At 38.2% G+C, this 16350-nt stretch overlaps 3 protein-coding genes across 3 annotated transcripts; all 3 read left to right on the forward strand.

Moving 5' to 3' along the window:
* The first annotated feature begins 174 nt into the window (after positions 1-174).
* Positions 175-6182, forward strand: LOC147759783 (uncharacterized). Its single transcript, XM_086995866.1, has 7 exons — positions 175-228; positions 1837-1939; positions 2605-2830; positions 3075-3128; positions 3988-4119; positions 4443-4562; positions 5145-6182. The coding sequence occupies exons 2-7, from the start codon at positions 1872-1874 to the stop codon at positions 5229-5231; spliced, it is 687 nt and encodes a 228-aa protein (XP_086851992.1). The 5' UTR covers positions 175-228; positions 1837-1871; the 3' UTR covers positions 5232-6182.
* On the forward strand, positions 6181-10920 carry LOC106179034 (high affinity immunoglobulin epsilon receptor subunit beta-like). The gene is made up of 7 exons (XM_086995867.1): positions 6181-7083; positions 7302-7404; positions 7809-8007; positions 8330-8383; positions 8716-8841; positions 9189-9308; positions 9580-10920. Exons 2-6 carry the CDS (start codon positions 7337-7339, stop codon positions 9291-9293), a joined length of 552 nt encoding a protein of 183 aa, XP_086851993.1. The 5' UTR covers positions 6181-7083; positions 7302-7336; the 3' UTR covers positions 9294-9308; positions 9580-10920.
* An 802-nt stretch (positions 10921-11722) lies between these two features.
* Positions 11723-14942, forward strand: LOC147759784 (uncharacterized). Its single transcript, XM_086995868.1, has 7 exons — positions 11723-11871; positions 12086-12188; positions 12578-12749; positions 13061-13114; positions 13441-13563; positions 13902-14021; positions 14298-14942. The coding sequence occupies exons 2-7, from the start codon at positions 12121-12123 to the stop codon at positions 14382-14384; spliced, it is 624 nt and encodes a 207-aa protein (XP_086851994.1). The 5' UTR covers positions 11723-11871; positions 12086-12120; the 3' UTR covers positions 14385-14942.
* The last annotated feature ends 1408 nt before the right edge of the window (positions 14943-16350 follow it).

Consider the following 16350-nt stretch of genomic DNA (forward strand, 5'->3'; position numbering starts at 1 on the left):
CCTAAATCCCAACTTAAAACACAGGCTGGACCGCTGATTTTTGTTATACACTACGACATATTTTATAACGTGTATAAGACGAACAGATTATTATAAGAATAGATGACAGAATGGACGCAGTGTCAGGAGACCAGTGTATGTTATGATATATGGACTTTGCTGCTCTCCTTAACCCGCGTGACTACCTGGTGACTTTTATCAGACTTTTATGGGCACATCTTAACCAAGGTATGTTAAATATTCGCTTAATATCGGTTTATATTCGGGTCTATTAGTAAATGCGATAATAGTACGGTTCTATATAAATTGGTAAAACAAATCTACAGCAATGATCTTGATTTTGCGTTCTTCCGTGTTCAAGAGTGTTACATGTATGTGTGCGTGCGTGTGTGTGTGTGTGTGTGTGTGTGTGTGTGTGATGTGCGTGCCAGTGTGTGTTTGTATTTGTATATGATGATTTGTGTGTAAACATTTGCGTTTGTGTTTATGATTGCTATGTGTAATTTTGTTTGCGTGTGTGAATACCAGCCATCAAATAGTTTGGTAGTTGTGTTGCTGTTTCTATTGTGATAATTTAGGTCTACGTGAGTTTTTTATCTTACCTTATCAACAGACAACAGCACATTCTTCCTTGTTTATTAACTGAAAATGGTACTTTAAGCTAAAAGCAGATAAGTATTGGCCTAGATACTTTGCGTCATGTCAGCGAGCATCCACAGGTACCTAGCCGCGGAAAAAAGTACCAAACGACAGTAATCTCTTTCCATCGGCGTCTGCTGAACACACAAACCATTTACTTCATTGAAGGTGAATACATGTACAAAGCGAGGGGGGCATGTCCATGGCCGCATTCAGAACAATGGACTAACTGGTCCGAGGGCCAAATATGGCGACCCAACACAAAGCTTGTCGTCTAATCCGCTAATAGACACTGAATAGATTCCCCGTGGGGAATTATTCAAGTGGGTCGGCCATATTTGACACTCGGACCAGTTAGTCAACTGTTCTGAAAGCGGTCTATTTCTTACCACTTTTTCTGATAGATGATGTTTCAAATAGCATAACTTAAAGATATACCACATAATTTCATTTTATTACCCCCATCCCTCCCGAGATAATAATATTTGAACATATATTTTCTGCTTACTTTCTGTGGTATATTTAACCCTCGGTCGTTTTCACCAACTCTCACTTGATTAATTATGCAACTTCACGAGCAGCAGTAATGCACCATACATTACGTATACATTACTACGTCACTTGGTGGACTTTAAAGAACTGGAGGGACAGAAAAGTAGGTCAGATTTACAACCAGAAGAAAGTGCAATTTTAAACCTTTTTTCGGCTGATCGAACGCTTAATTTGGTTTATTTGCTGATAAGTGGTCTCTATTTTGTATGTGTGAGAATCATGTGACACTAGAAATTTATATACGAGTACCTAACATCAGTTTGTATGTATTATAAAGTTATTCTTGAAAGAGATAAGCGAAAACTATGCTTAAGGTAATATACGTCAGGTGATCAAGAGACCCTTCGTAGCCTGAATCATACCAGCATGTCCATCATATTTACTCAGTGCAGTTCAGACCACTGTTAAGTTCCTATTAAGTTTTGTCGGGACGGTGGGCATCTCGGTTTGACGTGCTATTTATCTGCTGATAATCTGTATCGATAAAAAACCGGAACCTATGCCGATCCGGTCACCTTAAGACTAACGCTACTTGTACAGTACGACACTGGACGCCATTTTAAAGGGATATATGCAGTGACAGAAGTGAAACAAAAGCTGTCAAAAACATGATAATTCCGATAAAATATCAAGGTTTATTTGTAGGTGAATTCAGCCGTGAAAAAGGGACTCCTTAAATCATGTCGACGGCACCCACAGAATTGGACCGGCTCTTGCCGCCGGCTTACTCCCCAATGGATACAGGCAGGTATGTTACACTTGAGGGAATGTGTGTGTGTGTGTGTGTGTGTGTGTGTGTGTGTGTGTTGGTAATTGTGCGTGCTAAATTGCATGTTTGCCCACTCAGGTCTGCTACACCTGGGGAATTGGTTTGTGCATGCTTGCGTGTGTGTCAAGACTCTACCCGCACGAAAACGCAGTAGATACTCCAGCGCAGTAGACTACTGCAATCATACTGCAAACATGCCTCAAATCTGCTTCGATTTGGGAGCTAATTAGCATATTTGAAGCATGCTTCTATCATGCTGCTAATCTACTGCATTAATGCTCCTCCTCTGTACAACCCTATGTAATTTTTGAAGTAGAATTGCAGTAGGCTATACTGCATTTCTACTGCAAATATGCTCCACAACACTACTGGACTGATGCTTCTTTCCTACTTCGATACTACTGCACTTTCGTGTGGGTATAGTCTTCATTTTTCTCATTAGGTGACCGGCATGGGTAAAAAAAGTCGTTTTTTTCATTGGGCATTTTGGTATTATTTCTAGAACAGCCTTATGCACCAGGGAAATTAATGATATTTTATATTGGAATCCATCCAATGATCTCCAAATAATTATTAAAAAATGTAGAACCTAACGTGTTTTCAAACCACTACTATTAATTACGTCTCTTGTTTTACGATTTCAGTCACCACGGCCGCACGAACCATTTCTATAAAGAAAAAACACTGAGATATATCGGCGTCCTGCATATAGTCGTGGGAGTGTTGTGTTTTGTCCTAGGCGTCTGTTTTGTCATTGGTCTACCGTCGTTCTTCCAAACCAACCATACTTCCCCTCCTTGGCCAGGCGCATTTGAGCCATACAGTACGTACAATGCAAGAAACTGGATTGGAGTGATTGCCGGATCTTTGGTAATATGGCAGCTTTGGCCATTTTAACACTTAGTGTTCGTGATTGTTTTGATAACCTTATTTTCCCTTTTTTCTGTTTAATATTCCGTCTTTTGGTCATGTTTATTACTCTTAAGAATCATTTTTTTCAAAGGATATATATATATATATATATATATATATATATATATATATATATATATATATATATATATATATATATATATATATATATATATATATATATAGTTGTCTGTCATTTCAGTTCATCATGACCGGAATCTTTGGCGTAATAGCCGGAGGAAGAAATACATGTTTGGTATGTCGACAGTTACAATACAATTTGTTTCTTTTTTTTAACAAGGAAGCAAGAAAACTATATATATATATATATATATATATATATACCTGTATATGATAAACGCTTTAAACTCCAACGTTAACTCAAGTCCTTTTCTGCTTATTGGAGATTGCCTATCACATTTCATGTGCCTGTAGCATAGTTGTACATCAGGCTCATAGCCAGCAATTTCAAAGGAGGGGGGGTCTTTTTCTGAAAATAAAGTCGACCTTTTTACCGCGAAACCTACAGTACATTTGCTTTATTTTTATGTTTTCATAAAAGACAAATATACACAACAATTGGCAGACTTAAAATCATGTTTAGTTTATCGAAAAGTGGTAAAAATTACAACCCTTGACTGGAAGGGGGTGACAGAGAAAAAGTGATGGTATAAACCTCAGGATGATAGCTATGAGCCAGTCTACAGAATTAAATATTGCAAATCTCCTCGGAGTCCACAGCGCTAACCTGAAAGTGTAACAGCTGGCTCCTCAATCTTAAGCGATCAAAAGTTACCTAGTCTTTGTTTATAATTAAAACAAGACATCCACTTTTACAAGCCGGACCCCCTAAGTTGACCCAAACTGAGAAATGTAATAGAAGCTAGATCAAATTTTGGTACAGAGCGGACCTTTTCCCTGAGAAAAGGGCGATTCGTTAGAACTCCCCGAACCTCCCCCCCCCCCCCCCCGGCTCCGGGCCTTGACATTCATATATTTTATTGAATTTTTCAAAATTACTATGTTTAATGTAAAATACTGTGTGTGTCTTAAACACACACACACACACACACACACACTGAGGTAATAGTAAACGCATAAGCCGTTGGTTACAGATTGGTTTCTACATGACTGCATCAGTTGCTTCTACCTTGGTCGCCTTTGGCCTGTTATTGATCCCCTCGCTGGATGACCTGAGCAACGTCGGCGGAGCTTTCGAGGATGATGCAGAATATGCTCAGCTGCAGGTATGTTCTTTTGCCCTCTCTCTCTCTCTCTCTTTCTCTCTCTCTCTCTCTCTCTCTCTCAGACACACTTACTCCTACACACATGCGCGCATTTAATGGTTTGTTTCTTTACGTAATTATCAGCTTAAACTATCAAATAAATATATATCCCCATTTACGACTGATAATCTGTGTCTGAAAGATGATATGCTTTTCGATAGGAGTGAACAGTACGAATGCATAGATTATTTAGAATCATATTAGAGAAAATAAAAAGGTGAAAGGGTCCTGTGCGATGGGAATATTAGGCCGAGGATGAAATAAGAGCAATATTCTACTTTTAGGCGTGGACAGTGCTGATATGTATGTGTGGGGTCATGGTTTCACTCGCCGTACTCGAGGGAATGTTGTCACTGGCATCTCTCATACTCTGTGCCTTGAGCGTGTGTCGTTGTTGTAAAAAGGTTAGTACTGGCGAATCTTGACGTTAGGCCACTTTTGAATACCAACAATCCTATGACCTTGTCTACGGGAGCATTCACACAGAGGAGAGACGAAGTCTAATAAGGCCTCGACCTAAATATGACGGACCTACATAAAGAGGGAAACCGCTTAATCTTGTAATGGTCTCTCCGCCTTTCACACGGCTACCCACGCGTCGTCCCTCGACCGGTTGAATTGAGCATATATTCAATTAGTACGCCCCTGCAGGGACGACGCGCGGGGAGGCGTGTGAGAGGCGAGAGACCATTAATGGATTAAGCGGTCTTCCTTTCATGTAGGTCCGCCATATTTAGGTGGCGGCCTTTTTAGACCTCGGCTCTTCTCGATGTGAATGCTCCCTTTTATAATGTCAATAATTTTATATAAGAAAGAGGGTAAAAATGGTAAAAATATTTTTTTGAAATCTTGGTGACAAGCAACAGGGGTGACCTGAGGGTTAACAACATAGAAAATAACAGACTTGAATTGTGAACTGAAACTTCCACTTTTGGGTACCCAGGATAATAACACATAGGTTTGAAATATATCAATTTCTTTTTCAGCGCGAGGTGCCGGCCTCACTGCCAGGTTACACTGCGACTGCGCGACCGGAAAGCCGAGGGCCTAGTGCCCCTCCGCCACAAATCTAATTCCAGCAACTATTTTCCAGTACATGTATATTGTGCTTTACGATGGTGCAAAATGTGGAATCAAGAGAAGAAAAATCTGCCAATTTAGAAAAAGCATTATTTCTGTTATATATCTACATGTGTTTATCTGCATGTTTTATTTATTTTCATTTTCCTCATTTCTACCATTCTATAAGGTCTGTTCGGAAACGACACTTCCGATCAAAATGGAAAATTTTTCAGTGACTTCGCCAACAAATATAATTTAACTGAGATCTTTGTGTGGTAAAATCTGAACGAGAGCCTGGCAGGAGCAAGCTCCAGATGTCAACGCTAGTGTACATTTTATGTTTTCGCGCCATTGTGATTTGAATGATCTCCATGGAAACCACGCGCTGATCTTTTAGGTGTTCTCCTTGAGTTCTCCTTGTCTGTTGCTGTAGAAATACTTCGAATGAACTCTGGGATAACTTCTGTTTTAAAAAAACAGAAAGAAATAAAACTACATTTAATAAAGCCGGTGTGTTTCAGTAAATAAAAAAAAATGTGTAATATTATTTTATTCAAAAATATTTAAATGTAGAAAGGTTTTCAAAACGAATTGTTGATGCCCAGAAGGCATTTCACAGTATCATACCTCAGATCAAATGAGATGAGAAGCACCTACTTTCCAACCCCGCTGAGAATCACACCGCGTACTAGGCAAGATCGGTGTCGCGTCTGATAATTCGAAGCGCGTACTGACGCACAACTTGAAAACAGATAGTGTGGTCCGATATACCGGTGAATTCATAATCATTCGGTGTCGATTCTGGTAGTTGGGTAGACCTATTAATATCGGTTTATATTTGGATTTATTAGTCTATATTGGTAAATGCGATAATTGTACGATTCTATATAAAATGGTAAAACAAATCTACAGCAATGATCGTGATTTTGAGCGCGTTCTTCCATGAGAGAGAGAGAGAGAGAGAGAGAGAGAGAGAGAGTGTGTGTGTGTGTGTGTGTGTGTGTATTTATATATGATGATTTGTGAGTGAACATTTGCATTTGTCTGTACGATTGATATGTGTAATTTTGTGTGTGTGTGTGTGTGATTATCATAATATATCGTTAATATATAGTTCGCCAGTTGTTTTGCTGTCCCTAATTGTGATGATTTAGGTCTACGTGTGTTTTTAATATTCCCTTATCAACAGTCGACAATGCATTTCTATTTTTTATTAATTTAATAATTGCACTCCCAGCTGAAAGCAGATACGTTTTAGCCTAAAAAAGCCCTATATTATACCGACTTAATTCCCCTTATATTGGTGTGTGTTGGACACTCTAACTGTTTAATTAAATGGAGATGAGTACCACTTGTCACCACACAGTTTCAAATAGCATAACTTGAATAAATATCAAAGAATTTCATTTTACTTCCCCCTCAAAAAAAAAAAAAAAAAAAATGCGCCATACGTGTAAATTATCCCGTCACTTGGTGGGCTTTTAGAAACTAGAGGGACAGGACACCTTTTCAACCAAACATTTTAAGAAATTGCATTTAAAGCCTTTTTCGGCTGATCAAGTGTTTAATTTGGTTTATTCATTGGCATGTGGTTTTTATTATGAATGTGCAAGAAACTGGCAGCACCAGTGATTTATATACGATTCACAAGGTATCTCCGATCGCTTTGTACTGATGAGTTTGCATCATAAAATTTATTTTTAAACGAGATAATGGAAAACTGCGCTAAAAACAATGCAGGTCAGCTGATCAAGAGGCCAGTTTGAACCAGAATCATAACAGCACTTTTGTCATTTTAGGGTGGTGAATGTATTTCAGACCACATTTACTATTTTAAAAGTTTCTATTAAGTTACTTTTAAGGGTAAGTATTGGTGGAACGCTATACATCACAGTTTGACATGCTATTAATCTGCTGATAATCTGTATCGATGAAAACCGGAACCTGCGCCGTTTCGGTCACCTTGAGACTAACGCTTGGACATTGGACAACCTTTTAAATGAATTTCTGCAATGACAAAAGTGAAAAAGAAGCTGGCATAAACAGGATATTTCCGGTGAATAATCATGGTTTCTTTGTAGGCCTAGTCAGCCGTCAAAAAGGCACTCTTTAAATCATGTCGACGCCGCCCAAAGAATTGGACCCGCTCTTGCCGCCGTCTTACTCCGTAGGTGATCCATACAGGTCTGTAACTCCTGTAAAAATGGAATGCAGGATACATGTGTGTGTGTTTGTGTGTGTGTGTGTGTGTGTGTGTGAAACTGTTTGTAAGTGTGTGTGCGTGCTAAATCGCACCTTGGTACACTCAGATCTGCAGCACATATGAAATTGGTGAGTGCGTGCTTGCGTGTGTGTCAAGATTTTAGTCTTATTTATTTCTCTTTGTTTGTGTGATATATGGACTGATGGGTGAAAACATTGTTTTGAAATTATTTCTAGAACAGCCTTATATACCAGGGTTATTATTAAAATTTCCTATTGAAATCCATCCAATGAACTCCAAATATTATATAATTATTTAAAAGTTTAGAACCTAACGTGTTTTACAACCACTAATCTTTATTACGTTTCTTGCTTCACATTTTCAGTGACCACAGCCGTACAAACCATTCCTATAAAGAAAAAACACTAAGATGCATGGGTGTCTTGCATATAGTCGTGGGAGTGTTATGTTTTGTCTTCGGCGTCTGTTTTGCCTTCAAAACAAACCATGACTACCCGCCCATGCCAATCGTACTTGACCCATACAGTACGAGGTACTGGGTGGGAGTAATTGCCGGATCTTTGGTAATATGGCCGCTTTGGTTCTGTTGTCATTTTTAACAGTCTGGAGTCTTTTGGATTGTTTTGATAACCATATATTCTGTCTTTTTCTGTTTAATATTATGCGTTTTTGTCATGTTTATTCTTAATTACCTCTTTTTTTCAGAATATATATATATATATGTATATATTTGTGTGTGTGTGTGTGTGTGCGTTTGTGTGTGTGTGTGTGAGAGAGAGAGAGAGAGAGAGAGAGAGAGAGAGGAAGGTTGGGGGGAGAGGGAAGGATCTTTTAATTAAACATACATTAAAACAATTTAATTCAAATAGTTGTCTGTCATTTTAGTTCATCATCACCGGGATCTTTGGAGTGATAGCCCGACGAAGAAATACATATTTGGTATGTGTGGATAAATTTCCAATATGTTTCTCTTATCTTTAGAAGATATCAAGAAACTAGATAAATGAAAATCTTTAAAACTTGAAGTTGACTCAAGCCCTTTTATGCGTACGGGAGACTCTCTTTCTCGTTTCATGTAGCATATATGTACTAGTACATTCAAATTTTTATATTGACTTTTTCAATTACTATGATTAATGTAAAATACTGATAAAGTGAGGATTATATCGTTGTGTGTGTGTGTGTTTTTGGCATACACACACACACACACACACACACACACACACACACTATATCGACGTACTAGTAAACTTAAAAGCTGCTGGTTACAGATCGGTTTCTACATGGCTGGAACAGTCGTTGCTACCTTGGTCGCCTGTGGTCCGTTATTGATGTTCTCGCTGTATGACCTAAGAAATTATGGCAGATCTTTCAAGGATGATACAGAATATACCCATGTTTGTTCCTTTGCCCTCTCTCTCTCTCTCTCTCTCTCTCTCTCTCTCTCTCACACACACACACACAGACACACACACGCACACAGACACACATGCGCGTGTTAAATGCGGGTTGGTTACGTTATTATCAGCCTTAAATATTGTATCTGTCCCAATTACCACTTTTGATAATCTGCATCTGAAAGAGCACATGCTTTCCGACGTGAAGTAGTGAACAGTAGCCCGTGAATCTGTAGAATCTTATTTGAAAAAAAAAGAAAAAAAAGAAAAAATGACATGTAAAAACATCAGCAGACAGGGATCTGTGCGATGGGAATAAGAAAATAAGAACACTATTCTATTTTCAGGCATGGACGGTGCTGATGTGTATGTGTGGGATCATGGCTTCACTCGCCGTTCTTGAGGGGATGTTGTCATTGACATCCCTCATGCTCTGTGCGTTTAATGTGTAGCACTGTTGTGAAAAGGTAAGTATTGGCAAAACTATACGCTAGGCCACTTTTGAACACCAATATTCCTCTGTTCTTGTCTATAATAATGTCAATACATTGATATACAAGTAAAAAAAAAGGTTAAAATGGAAAAAATACATTTTAAAAAATCCAGGTGACAAGCAACAGGGGTGACCTGAGGGTCAACAACATAGAAAATAGCATACTTAATTGTTATCTCAAACTTCCAAATAAAGGTATACAGTATTATAACACATATGTTTAAAATGTATCAATTTCTTTTCAGCACGAGGTGCAGGCCTCCATGCCAGGTTACACTGCGACTGCGCGACCGGAAACCGAGGGCCGAGTGCACCTCCGCCAGGAATCTAATTCCAGGAACTATTTTCCTATACATGTATATAGTGCTTTATGATGATGCGAAATGTGGAATCAAGAGAAGAAAAATTTGCCAACTTAGAAAAAACATTATTTCTATTACACATGTGATTATCTGCATGTTTTATTTATTTTCATTTCCCTCATATTCACTATTCCATTATTTCTGTTCTAAAATGACACTTCTGATCAAAATGGAAAAAGTTTCAGTGACTTCGCCAGACAAATTTAATGTAACTGAGACCTTTGTGTGGAATTATCTGTACGAGAGCCTGGCAGGAACAAGCTGTAGATGTCAACGCTTGTGTACATTTCATGTTTTCGCGCCATTGTGACTTGAATGATCTCCATGGAAACCACGCGCGGATCCTCTAGGTGGCGTTCTTCTTGTCTGTTGCCGTAGAAAAGACTTCGAATGCACTCTAGGATAAATTCTGTTGCTGAAAAACAGAAACAAATAAAACTACATTTAATAAAGCTGGTGTGTTTCAGTAAATAATAAAAAAACGTGTAATATTATTTTTATTTAAAATATTTAAATGTAGAAAGGTTTGTAAAACGAATTGTTGGTGCCCAGAAATCCATGTGTCAGTACGCATTTCACAGTATCGTACCTCGGAACAAATTCTGAAATGAGATGCACTACTTTCCAACCCCGCTGAGAATCACTATCACATCGCGAACTAGGCGAGAGCGGTGTCGCGTCCGATACTTCGAAGCGGGTGCTGACGCACACCTTGAAAGCAGATAGTGTGGTCTGATACAGACCTACCGGTGAATTTATAATCATTCGGTGCCGAGTCTGGTAGTTGGGTAGGCCTGTCAATATCTGTTTATATTCGGGTCTATAGGTAAATGCGATAATTGTACGGTTCTATATAAATTGGTAAAATAAATCTACAGCAATGATCGTGATTTTCAGCTCGTTCTTCCATGTCCAAGAGAGTGGTTGTGTGCGTGTGTGTGTGTGCGTTTGTATTTATATATAATGATTTGAGTGTGAACATCTGCGTTTGTCTTTAAGGCTCTGTTCTCACAACTTTTAGATCGATCTATCACCGCGGGGAGTCTCACTAGATTACTGTCAGATAATCCCCCTTAAGTGTCCGTCCCCGCCTACTACAAGCTTTAAGGGGTAATTAACTTTCGTGTCCGCCCGGCTGACAGCTATTTAGCGTGAACCCCCAGGGAGTTAGGTCGATCCAATGTAGGTCGATCTAATCTATGAGAATGGGGTGTATGATTGATATGTGTAATTTTGTGTGTGTGTGTGTGTGTGTGTGTGTGTGTGTGTGTTTGATTATCATTATATGTTAATATATAGTTCGCCAGTTGTTTTGCTGTCCCTTATTGTGATAATTTAGGTCTACGTGTGTTTTTAATCTTCCCTTATCAACAGTCAACAATACATTTGTACTTATCTATTGACTGAATAATGGTACTCTCAGCTGAACGCAGATTCGTTTTGGCCTAAAAAAGCAAGTTACTTTGCGTCATGTCAGCGTGGATTTACTGGTATACGACAGCCCAATATTTTATACCGACTTAATCCCCTTTATATTGGTGTCTGTCGGACACTCTATCTGTTTAATTAAATGAAGTTGAATACCTGCACAAAGCGCGGAATCATGTCTAATTCTTGCCACTTAACCCAACAAATGTCACCATACAGTTTCAAATAGCACAACTTAAATAAATACAAAATAATTTCATTTTACTTCACCCTCCAAAAATAATGTTTTGAATAATGTTTCAGCTTCTCGTGCAGCAGTAATGTGCCATGCGTATAAATTATCACGTCACTTGGCGGACTTTTACGAACTAGAGGGACAGAAAAGTAGGTCACTTTTTCAACCAAACATTTGAATAAAGTGCATTTAAAGCCTTTTTCGGCTGATCAAGTGTTTTATTTGGTTTATTAATTGGCATGTGGTTTTTATTACGAATGTGCAAGAAACTGGCAGCACCAGTGATTTATATACGAGTAAGAAGATATTTTCCATCGCTTTGTACTGATGAGTATGCATCTAAAAGTTATTTTTAAACGAGATAATGGAAAACTGCGCTAAAAACAATGCACGTCAGCTGATCAAGAGCCATTTCAGTCACCTGAATCATAACAGCACTTTCGTCATTTCAGGGCGGTGAATGTACTTCAGACCACAATTACTATTAAGTTACTACTAAGTTACTATTACAGGTAAGTATTGGTGGAACATTATGTATCTCAGTTAGACATGCCATTAATCTGCTGATAATCTGTATCGATGAAAACCGGAGCCTACGCCGTTCTGGTCACCTTGAAACTAACGCTTGGGCATTGGACACCCAAAGGAATTTCTGCAATGACAAATGTGAAACAGAAGCTGACATAAACTAAATATTTCCGGCGAATAATCATGGTTTCTTTGTAGGTCTAGTCAGCCGTCAAAAAGGGACTCTTTAAATCATGTCGACGCCGCCCAAAGAATTTGACCCGCTCTTGCCGCCGGCTTACTCCGAAGTTGATCCATACAGGTCGGTAGCACTTGTTAAAATAGGAGGCATGTGTGTGTGTGTGTGTGTGTGTGTGTGTTACTGTGTATTTACGCGCGTGTTCGTGCTAAATTGCACGTTATACCACTCAGATCTGCAGCACATGAGGAATTGGTGTTTGCATGCTTGCATGCATGTCAAGATTCCAGTCTTCTTTTTTCTCATAGTTTGTGTGATATATGGACTGATGGGTGAAAAAATCGTTTTGTCATAGGGCATTTTGATATTATTTCTAGAACAGCCATATACACCGGAGCTATTAATGACATATAATATTGAAATCCATCCAATGAACTCCATATAATTATTAAAATTTTAGAACCGAACGTATTTTCCAACCGCTACTATTTATTACATTTCTTGCTTCACAGTTTCAGTGACCACAGCCGTACGAACCATTCCTGTACAGAAAAAACACTGAGATACGTCGGTGTCCTGCATATAGTCGTGGGGGTGTTGTGTTTTGTCCTTGGCTTCTGTTTTGCCATTGGTCTACCGTCGAACAATACGAGTGACTGGATGGGAATGATTGCCGGGTCTTTGGTAATATGGCAGCTTTGTTTCTGTTGTCATTTTTAACGGTCTTTTGGATAGTTTTGATTACCTTATTTTTTGTCTTTTTCTGTTTAGTATTATGCCTTTTGTCATGTTTATTCCTAACCACCTGTTTTTTTTTAAGAATGCCACGTAGTGTGTGTGTGTGTGTGTGTGTGTGTGTGTGTGTGTGTTAGAGAGAGAGAGAGAGAGAGAGAGAGAGTGAGAGAGAGAGAGAGAGAGAGAGAGGTGGGGGAAAGAATTTTTTAATGAAACATACCTTAAAACAAATTTATTCAAATAGATGTCTGTCATTGCAGTTCATCATCACCGGAATCTTTGGAGTTTTAGCCAGAAGAAGAAATAAATGTTTGGTATGTGTCGATAAATTTTCTATAGGTTTCTTTTATCTTTACAAGATAGCAAGACAACTAGATATATAAATGACAAAAGTTAAAACTCAACGTTAACTCAAGCCTTTTAATGCGTATGGGATACTCTCTATCTAGATTCATATAGCATACTAGTACATTCAAAATTTTTATATTGACTTTTACAAAATAACTATAATTAATGTAAAATACTGATAAAATGAGGATTAAATCGTGATGTGTGTGTTTGGAATATGCACACATACACATACACACACACACATATAATACATCGACGTACTATTAAACTTATTAACTCTGGGTTACAGATCGGTTTCTACATGACTGCATCAGTCGTTGCCTTGGTCGCCTCTGGTCCGTTATTCACGTTCTCGCTGAATGACCTAGAAAATGTCGGCGAAGCTTTCGAGGATGATACAGAATATACCCAGGTATGTTTATTTACCTCTCTCTCTCTCTCTCTCTCTCTCTCTCTCTCTCTGTCTCTCTCTCACAGACAAACTAACTCCTACACACACATGCACGTATTAAATGCGGGTTGGTTACGTAATTATAAGCCTAATATATTAAGTTAGTATCTGTCCCCATTTACCACTTTTGATAATCTGTATCTGAAAGAGCACATGCTTTCCGACGTGAAGGTGTGAACAGTAGCCTACGAATGATAAGAATGTTATTTGAAAAAAAATAAAAACGAGATATAATAACATAAGCAGACAGGGACCTGTGCGATGGGAATAAGAAAATAATAACAGTGTTCTATATTCAGGAATGGACAGTGCTGATGTGTATGTGTGGGGTCATGGTTTCACTCTACGTAATCGAGGAAATGGTGTCACTGACATCTCTCATACTCTGTATCTTAAACGTTTGTGGCTGTTGTGAAAAGGTAAATATTGGCTAATCTTGACGTAAGGTCACCTTTGAATACAAATAATCCTCTGATCTCTGATCTTGTCTATAAATATGTCAATAATTTGATATAACAAAGAAGGTAAAAATGGTAAAAATTCGTATTTTAAAAAATTCTGCTGACAAACAACAGGTGTGACCTGAGGGTCAACAACATAGAAAATGACAGACTTGAATTGTGAACTTAAAGTTGCATATTTAGGTATCCAATATTATAACACATAGGTTTGAAATGTATTGTTTTCATTTTCAGCGCGAGATGCCGGTCAGGATGCCAGGTTACGCTGCGCCTGTGCAACCGGAAACCCTAGGGCCAAGTGCACCTCCCCCAGGAATCTAATTCCAGGAACTATTTTCAAAAATATAGTGGAGCGAAATGTGGAATCAAAGGAAGAATTATTTTTCAGTTTCCTCATTATCACCATTTTATTATTTCTGTTATTTTGAAACGACACTTCTAATCAAAATGGAAAATATGTCAGTGATTTCGCCGGACAACAAATTTAATTTAACATATATATTTTTGTAGTTAAATCTGAACGAGAGCCTGACAAGAGCATGCTCCAGATATCAACATTAGTTTAAATTTCATGTTTTCGCGCCATTGTGACTTGAATGATCTCCATGGACACCACGCGCTGACCCTCTAGGTGGAGTTCTCCTTGTCTGTTATAGAAACGACTTCGGATGAAGTCTGGGATAACTTCTGTTGCTGAACAAAAGAAACAAATGAAACTACATTTAATAAAGTCGATGTGTTTCAGTAAATAAAAAACGTGTAATATTATTTAAATGTTTAAATGAAGAAATATGTTTTTACAACGAATTGTTGGTGGCCAGAAATTCATGCCATGGGACGAAATTCATATGTCAAAAATATATGCTCCTTATTCATTCATTTACATTATTTACATTTTGTTCATTCATAAGCTGTGTCAGTCACTCGTATCTGTTTTGGTACCCCAGTTCACTTTGTGGAGATAGCACCGGGTTATCAAGTGACAGTTGTTTCAACAGCCCTACCGTCTTCGAAGAAAAATAGAACATGGACAGCAATTTGTAACACATCACTTCTTTTATTGGTCCCAATCGAGCACTTCGCCATTTTTTTTTTTTTTATAGTGGGCAAGGGCTAAAGTTTCCATTTTTTGCTCTCTCTCTCTCTCTCTCTCTCTCTCTCTCTCATGTAAGGATGATGCTGCTCTCTTTAACCCGCGTGGCAGACTGTTGACTTCGAGCAGACTCTTTCATGGTCACATCTTCCACCAAGGTATGTTAAATATTCATTTAATATCGGTTTATATTCGGGTCTATTAGTAAATGCGTTAATTGTACGGTTCTATATAAATTGGCAAAACAAATCTACAGATCTACTGGTCGTGATTTTGAGAGCGTTCTTCCATGTTCAGGAGTCCTTTTGCGTATGTGTGAGTGTGTGAGTGTGTGTGTGTGTTTGTATTTATATATAATGATTTATGTGTGAACATTTGGGTTTGACTTTATGATTGGTATGTGTAATTTTGTGTGTGTGATTATCATCATATGTTAATATATAGTTGACCATTTGTTTTGCTATCCCTAGCTCTGATAATTGAGGTCGACACGCATTTGTAATCTTCCCTTATCAACAGTCATCAGCACATTCCTCCATATTTATTAACTCAATAATGATAATCTCGACTGAAAGCAGATACATTTTGGCCTAAAAAAGCAAGTTACTTTGCGATCCAAGCGCGTTCTTCTATGTTTAAGAGTGTGTGTGTATGTGTGTGTGTATTTATATATTATGAATTATGTGTGAACATTTGGGTTTGCTTTTATGATTGATATGTGTGATTTTGTGTGTGTGATTATCATCACATGTTAATAGATAGCTTACCAGTTGTTTTGCTGTCCCTAGCTGTGATAATTGAGGTTGACGTGTATTTGTAATCTTCCCTTATCAACAGCACATTCCTCCTAATTTATTAACTCAGTAATGGTACTCTCGGCTGAAAGCAGATACATTTTGGCCCAAAAAAGCAAGTTACTTTGCGTCCTGTCAGCGTGGACCTACTGATACCCTGCACTGGGATAAGTACCATACGACAGCTTAATATCATACCGACTTAATTCTATATATTTTGGTGTCTGCCAGGCACTTCAACTGTTCAATTCAATGAAGTTAAATACCTGCACAAAGCGAGGAGGCATGTCTAATTCTTGTCATTTAACCCAACGAATATAACCTCACAGTTTCAAAAAGCATAGCTTAAATAAATGCCACCGAATTCCATTTTATAACCCCCCCCCCCAAAAAAAAAAAA

The sequence above is a fragment of the Lingula anatina genome, chromosome 9 (assembly GCF_051362555.1).
Source record: "Lingula anatina isolate TDL-2025a chromosome 9, LinAna3.0, whole genome shotgun sequence".
Taxonomy (NCBI): domain Eukaryota; kingdom Metazoa; phylum Brachiopoda; class Lingulata; order Lingulida; family Lingulidae; genus Lingula; species Lingula anatina.